Source organism: Nicotiana sylvestris, chromosome 1, assembly GCF_000393655.2.
Source record: "Nicotiana sylvestris chromosome 1, ASM39365v2, whole genome shotgun sequence".
Classification (NCBI taxonomy): domain Eukaryota; kingdom Viridiplantae; phylum Streptophyta; class Magnoliopsida; order Solanales; family Solanaceae; genus Nicotiana; species Nicotiana sylvestris.
In genome coordinates, this window is record NC_091057.1 from 104,927,072 (window position 1) to 104,934,226 (window position 7,155).

At 30.7% G+C, this 7,155-nt stretch overlaps 1 protein-coding gene across 1 annotated transcript; it reads left to right on the top strand.

Annotated features, from left to right (window-relative positions):
- Positions 1-3,377: 3,377 nt before the first annotated feature.
- Positions 3,378-4,514, top strand: LOC104221868 (ethylene-responsive transcription factor ERF039). The gene has a single exon (XM_009773006.2). The coding sequence runs from the start codon at positions 3,507-3,509 to the stop codon at positions 4,341-4,343; it is 837 nt and encodes a 278-aa protein (XP_009771308.1). The 5' UTR covers positions 3,378-3,506; the 3' UTR covers positions 4,344-4,514.
- The last annotated feature ends 2,641 nt before the right edge of the window (positions 4,515-7,155 follow it).

Genomic DNA, 7,155 nt, shown 5'->3' on the forward strand with positions numbered 1-7,155 from the left:
AACCACTTTCTGAAACTTGTAAAATTCATCTCAAAAACTGCCCAAAAAGTAGTCACTTTTTATAACTAAATAATGTTTTTAAAATATTTCTTTTAAAAAAAACTTATGGCCAAAACGAGAGCTAAGTGGTAAGCATCCTCCATATTCAATCCTAAAGTTGCGGGTTCGAGCCACTAAAAGAGTAAAATGTGGAGTTTCAGGGAGAACTTTAAAAAAAAAAGATTGAGGAACTTAAATATTACAGTCATGCACTAGAGCAACATTTTCTGATGAATGAATACTAAAGAAAATTTTTATTAAAAAAGTCCATAAGAATTTTGAGGACATTACTTTGCTTCAACAGATATTATTACATATAGTATATAATATGTATATTGATTACTGCAGCATATATATATATATATATATATATATATATATATATATATATTACATATATGGACAATTCTAGAGAATTTTGTCTCTTTGAGGTATTGTAAGTAAGATTTCATTAAAAGGGGATGGGCTATAGTACAAAATGTCATCTTCAACTTCTTCATATTGCATTGATCTCATTTTGCTAGTTGTCTGCAACTTGATTCTCCTCTCTCTAAATATGACATATTTCCTCCTACTTTAGACATTACTTTTCAATTCTTTAAGCAGTTAGTCAGGAGATTGAACTTGTGCTAGGTATATAGGAGGACCACTTGAGTCCATATACATCAAATTTAAAGTAAGGACAAGTGCAATGTGTTATTGTATATTTCTGAAGGAAGTATGAGAATCACACACTTGGTTACTCAGTATTCTTGTCCAGTTTTGGCCTTAATCGACATTTCCAAAACACTTTTGTTTGATATAAAAGACAAAGAACCAACAATAAAAGCAACAACAATAAACTAGTGTAATCCTATAAGTGAGGTCTAGACAAAAAAATAGTATGTACGCAGACATTATCCTACCTTGTAGAGGTAGAAAGTTTGTTTTGATAGACACTCGACTCGGAAAAAATATAATCACAACATATTTTTTTTAAAAAAATTATACAGTAACGGGGAAGCCATGAAGTAAAAGCCAAAAGAACCACGGGTTGTAAATACAATTCCATGTTAACACTAAGAGCAGCTTAACTGAAAATATTGATGAAAAATATGCCAAAATTGATAGGAAAGTTAATGTTGTGATCATGGTAAAAATATGGAACATGAATATTAAAATCTCGTCAGTATCTCTGAGGCAAAATTCTTAACTCCTAAAAATATATAACATTGTGGGGTGATTTTCTCGAAACCTAAAAATTCATGAGCTAGAAGATAGTCAGTTTTAACAAACCATCTTCTCATACAAATCTTTTTTCCTCACTTTGTTTTATTCCTTTTGGTTGGTTTCTGTGTGTGTGTGGGGGGGGGGGGGAGGGGGAGGGGAGTGTAGTTTCCCTTACTATTCCTTCTTATAGTGGTCTTTAGCAATGTAATTTTTGGCAGATTCTTGAACTTAATTAGGGTACACATTAAGTTGCTAAAAATAGTAAGTAATGAAATTTCTGAATAGCGCGTGAAGATTCTGTCAATTTTTGTGGAATATGAAAAAAAAAACAAAGAAAATTCACAGCAAAAGATGAAGTATATAGACCAACAAAAAAAGAAGACAATGAAGTACTAGCAATACTAGTGGAGACGGGAGAAAGTACTAGATATTTAAAAATCCATAAAACTTTAATAACCACTAATTATTTCCCTATCCATTGAGTCATTATCAAACATAAAAAAGTAGAAACGGTTAGAAAGTAAACTTTAGAGTTTAGATATTCAATCAAACTATTTACTATAAAATGAGAGATAAATTTTTTTTAAAAAAATAATTCAAATTGCTTCTTCCAATTAACAAGTGTAATTGGGTAAGCAAAATCTGGTTGGAGGACCCACTCTTTGAACTGGTTTGGACCCACTAGCATGTGACCCATGTGTGGTAATTTTTTTTAAAAAATTCTAATGTTTAACATTTTTATTCTTTTTCAGATCCGCCTGTTATTGAAAAATTCCGAAAATCCACATTAATTGATAGAATATTTCTATAAAAATACAATATGTTAATGGAGGTGATCATGTGTATCAATGTTCCGTTTGTTGTCTTTTTCCGAAGTATAAATATCATTTAAGTATTTTTATTGCAACATGGAAGAATTTTGTTGCTCAATAATGCTAATAAAACAATTTTTATTCTTCAATGTACGTTTGACTGGTCAACTTCGCAAAATTTCTCTGTTTCCAGCAGTTTGAATTTACAATTATAATCAATTTAAAATAACAAAAAGTGATTAGGTAAATCTCGTAGTGTGCCAGAGAGGAAGGAAATGACAATATTCTTAGCATGTAATTGTCAGTGTAGTTAAAAAAAATGCAAGAATTAGGACAATTTGAGAAAGACGTACCAATAGCCTGACATTGCTAACTACTAGTAATTATATTTCTAATGTTTCAATAAATCACCAGGCTTATCATACCAGAAATTCAAAGAGAAAGGGAAACTATATTTCTTTTACTATATTCAATTACTCTGAGTGACTAATGGACATATATACAGATTTATTAGAAGGAATTAAAATGTCTAAAAATTTAGTGTAATATCGACATTGTGCAATTTTGCTCTGAGTCATACTATGAGTCAATTTATACTCTTACCGTTAGTAAATCATTTTGTATTTACCCTTATCAATTTCTAAAATAAAATAGATGAGCGCTATGTGGCCAAATTCTTCAACAATAAAAATCTAATTTACCCTTCAATTTTTTTATTATGGTTTAAAAGTACTCTTATATTAAAGCCCCATTAAATATCAAGAGAAAAAAAATAAGTATAAGAGCAAATTTACCCCTTTTCACTTACTAAAATTAAGCTGAACTAATTTTAAAAAATTAGGAAATAAATTTCATTTTTATCTAATTTATATACACAATTGATCAAATTTCTTGCTAATTAGGTACTTATTATCATTGTTTTATAATGATTATTTTGACGTCAACATTGTTTGAAGTACGCAAGATACTCAATGAACGCATCATAAATAACCGTACCAGAGCCCTAAGTCAAGTTTCATGTGAATTGCATGATTTTAGTGAGGACAAAACTGATCTGGTTGTTTATGAAAAATGAAAATATCACCACTATAAATTCCTATTTTTCTTTATTTTCTTTTTATAAAGAGGTAAATAACACTAATACAAAAAGGAAAAAAATAAAAATAAATGTATAACAAGAATCCAATTTGCCACATGGGTAACAAAATAGCTGAACTGTAGATACCCTTGTGGCAAAAGGTCCCATTCTTCTTTATTTCCTTTTCCTTCTCATTTCCTTTATTTAAACCAATACAACACAACCATAGAAGCTAAGTAAACCAACCCTTTCTATTTTTTAAGTAACCACTTGCTACACTCCTTTTTCTTGCTACTAATACTATAGTTCTAATTAAGAAGAAAAACCATAAAAGCTATAGAAACATCTTGAGATTAATACTAGCTATAATGGAAGATCATCATCTTCATCTTGAATTCTCCATTTATAGTTCTTCTTCTTCTTCTTCTTCTATAACTTCCTCCTCATTTGCAAATTCTTCTAATGGCTTAAATTCTCCTTCAACCACCACTTCTTCTACTTCATCATCTTCTTTCCATGAGAACATTAATGCAAAAACCCCATCAAATGGCTATACTTGCAAATCCAAGAAAAGCTCAAAAATAGTTCAAGATTTCACCAAAAATGGGAATGGTCATGGGAATGGGGAGAACAAGAAAAAAAGAAAGAATCAAGGTGATGAAAAGCATCCAACTTTTAGAGGAGTTCGTAAGAGGAATTGGGGTAAATGGGTGTCCGAAATTAGACAACCAAGGAAAAAATCAAGAATATGGCTAGGGACTTATCCAACGGCTGAAATGGCGGCTCGAGCTCATGATGTCGCGGCTTTAGCCATTAAAGGTAACTCGGCTTATCTTAATTTCCCTCATTTAGCCGATCAACTCCCACGACCAGCCTCCACTTCCCCTAAGGACATCCAAGCAGCAGCCGCTAATGCGGCCACTAGTACGTTTCTCGAGAAAAATTCCGTCAGAGATGAAGTTGAGTCCCAAATTAAACTGCACAGTTCACATTCATCGATGAATTTAGCCTTAGAGAACACACAAGAATTGCTAAATTCTCCATCGATAGACCACGATGACACATTTTTTGATCTACCTGATCTTACCATCGATCAAGTGGACCAAAATGACCGTTATCAATACCCAATCTCAACGTGGCAGCTGGCTGGAGCCGATAGCGGAATATTTCGGCTCGAGGAGCCATTTTTGTGGGAGTGCTATTAGAGGGAAAATAGGATTGTACTCTTAATCAGTGTCACGTTTCTTCTTATTTTTGTACATTGACAAATCATTCATATATCGTGTGTGAATTCTCAACATCATAATTGGAAAGTCCAGAAAAATGATCATATAACACATAATTTTGAGTTTGATCTATTTTCATCATTCGTTGTTCATGTACAGATTCAAAAGATAGTAATTACACTTTCTTGTTTATGTTAACATGAGTTTCCGTTGTAGTTTAAAATTTATGGAGTAAATATGTTGTAGTAAAAGTAATTGGCTGTCTATTGTTGATTTTGTCTGCTTATGTGGGCAAAATAAGAAGAAGAAAAAAACATGCAAAATTAAAATAAGATCCAATGCAAGATTTTGTCTTTTTCCCTTGGAATCGTTTAAGGGGACAATAGTTCACTTCCCTCAGAAGTTACCCATATTACTATATTTGTAGTTGGCTTCAATTATAACCCCCCCCCCCCCCCCACACACACACAAAAGGGAACCAAGACAGAAAATCAGACACACCAACATAAATAAATATACATACATACTTAGTAGGTAATAATGTTTTGGTTAAACAATCCAATAAATAAAAGAGTGACATCTATTTACGTGTACGTTTGTTCTTGAAATTGCTTGCTTACGGATTTACTTAACAATCAATTTGCAACTTTTTCTGTAAGAGTCAAAATCACCGTGCATGTCTGATTAAAAGAAAAGTAAGGAAAAAAGGCAAAGCCACTTAATTTGCCTTTAGTTAAGCTTTTGTCTTAGAAATTTAATGAGAGTAACATATGGATTTAGGGGACAATTAGAATCCAATGATTGAATAAAAGTTTTATACTCCTCTTTTCCGTAGCATCAATGATATATATAGTAATAATTTGTTAATTAGTTGGCAATCACAAGTTAATAATGGTACTCTCTCCGGTTCATTACTTTAATTGATTTTTTTTATTGTTTTCGTACATATGAAGAAATCTATATTTTAGCATTAATTAATAATAAAATTGATCATATTAACCTATTGAAACAAAAAGTTAATTCCTTTTTTATATTTGAAAAAATTAAATATTTTAGAACCGAAAAAGAGCTAAAAGATTGGATAGAAGGGAGTTAGTGACCCAGAGCGTGTTATTGTCCTTTTCATTATGGTTATTACACATTTTCCAAAGACAAATGTGACACTGAAATCGACTTAAAGCAGACACTTGCAATAGAGCAATGAAAGACCGTAGTTCTTGAAATCCCCGTAATCGTGTTCAATATATGATTAAAGATTGTACTCATCAATAATTGATTGCATCCTCCTTATAACGGTATACTATATATAAGTTACCATAAAAGAATATTCCTATCTCCTATTCATATTACCCGCGTTTCAAAAAATTTGCATTTCTCTCAAGATATTTAATAGGCTTAATAAAACAAATTATTTATCTTCTTAAATATATCAATTAACAATATACTTATTTGAAATAAAAAGGGATGTAGCTTTACGAAATAAATAATCTTTTTTTCTTTACATCCAAATAATTCAAAATAAATTCATTTACTAAAACGAGTAATATTTGGGATAAGAGGGATTATTTAGTAACATGGCCTAGTTGAAAATCGAATCAATATTATTTAGTAGAGGAAAATAAGAGTTAATTTGTCCCAATGGCGGTGTATAAGCCACTATTTCATAGTGATACGTGACCTCAATATCACTATCTCTTAAGTCTTAATTAATATTATTTGGTCGAGTCACTATCTCCTACTTATTCGTAGTCTATTACTCCATAATTTGGACACATTTCTTTGGGTTATTGGAAGGAGTGGCAAAGAAAGAGACAAATCTAATCTCTTGGACCCAAGCAAATCTTCGTGAGTTTTATAAAATAATAACTATTATTCATTTGTATTTTTCCTTTTTCTTTTATTCTCATTTTGTTTGTATAATTAAGGACCAACTAATTATATGAGCAGCATTTAGTGACTATAAAAATCAAAGCAGTCATCATGAAAGAGTGAAAGCTCATGGGGCCAACCTAATTTTGTCGAAATATATTACGAATCCAATGAGCAAATGGGGGAACTTGGAATCTTATGGAAAAAAAAAAAATGTGGTTGTTTTCCCCTTTTTAAAGGTCCCATTTGTTGAATGAACAATTCCCAAAATATTCATATGATTGACGGAATACCCCTCTTTTCATATTCATTTTTAATATTTTGAAGTTTATTACTCTCTTAGATCTAAAATTAGCACTCCATCCGTTTACTTTCACTTATTTACTGTGTTAAAAATATATTTTCATTTTTACTTATCAATTTTAGCAAATCAAAAAAAGATAACTTTTTTTTGTTTTACCCTTATCATTAACTACTCATTTCACAAACTATTTCCCAAAATTTCTCAAAATATTACTCCATCTGATTCAAAAAAAGTATTCACTTAGCCATTTAGATACCCCTTAAGAAAATACTAACTCCTAAATAAATATAGATAATTTGACTAAACTATCCCTAATTAAATATGTATTGAAATTTGGTCACTTAACATGTAATAGGGGCAAATATGAAAAAAAAATAATATTAATTCTTTCTTGATTTGGTAAGTAGACACTCTTTTTGAACCATGAAAAAAAACAAAAGCAAAATGGACACTCTTTTTGAACCGGAGGGAGTATCATTATTATGAGTATGCGAAGTCCATCGTGGACAAGTAAAAGTGAATAGAGGAAGTAGTTATTTTAGAAAAATTAATTTATTTAAAAAAATATTTGACATTTAAAGCCGGTAGTATTAAGAAAACCAGTAGTATTTATTATCT

What these genes read in the sequence shown, in the direction of transcription:
- LOC104221868 (XM_009773006.2), top strand. Translation starts at nt 3,507, where the DNA reads ATGGAAGATCATCATCTTCATCTTGAATTCTCCATTTATAGTTCTTCT.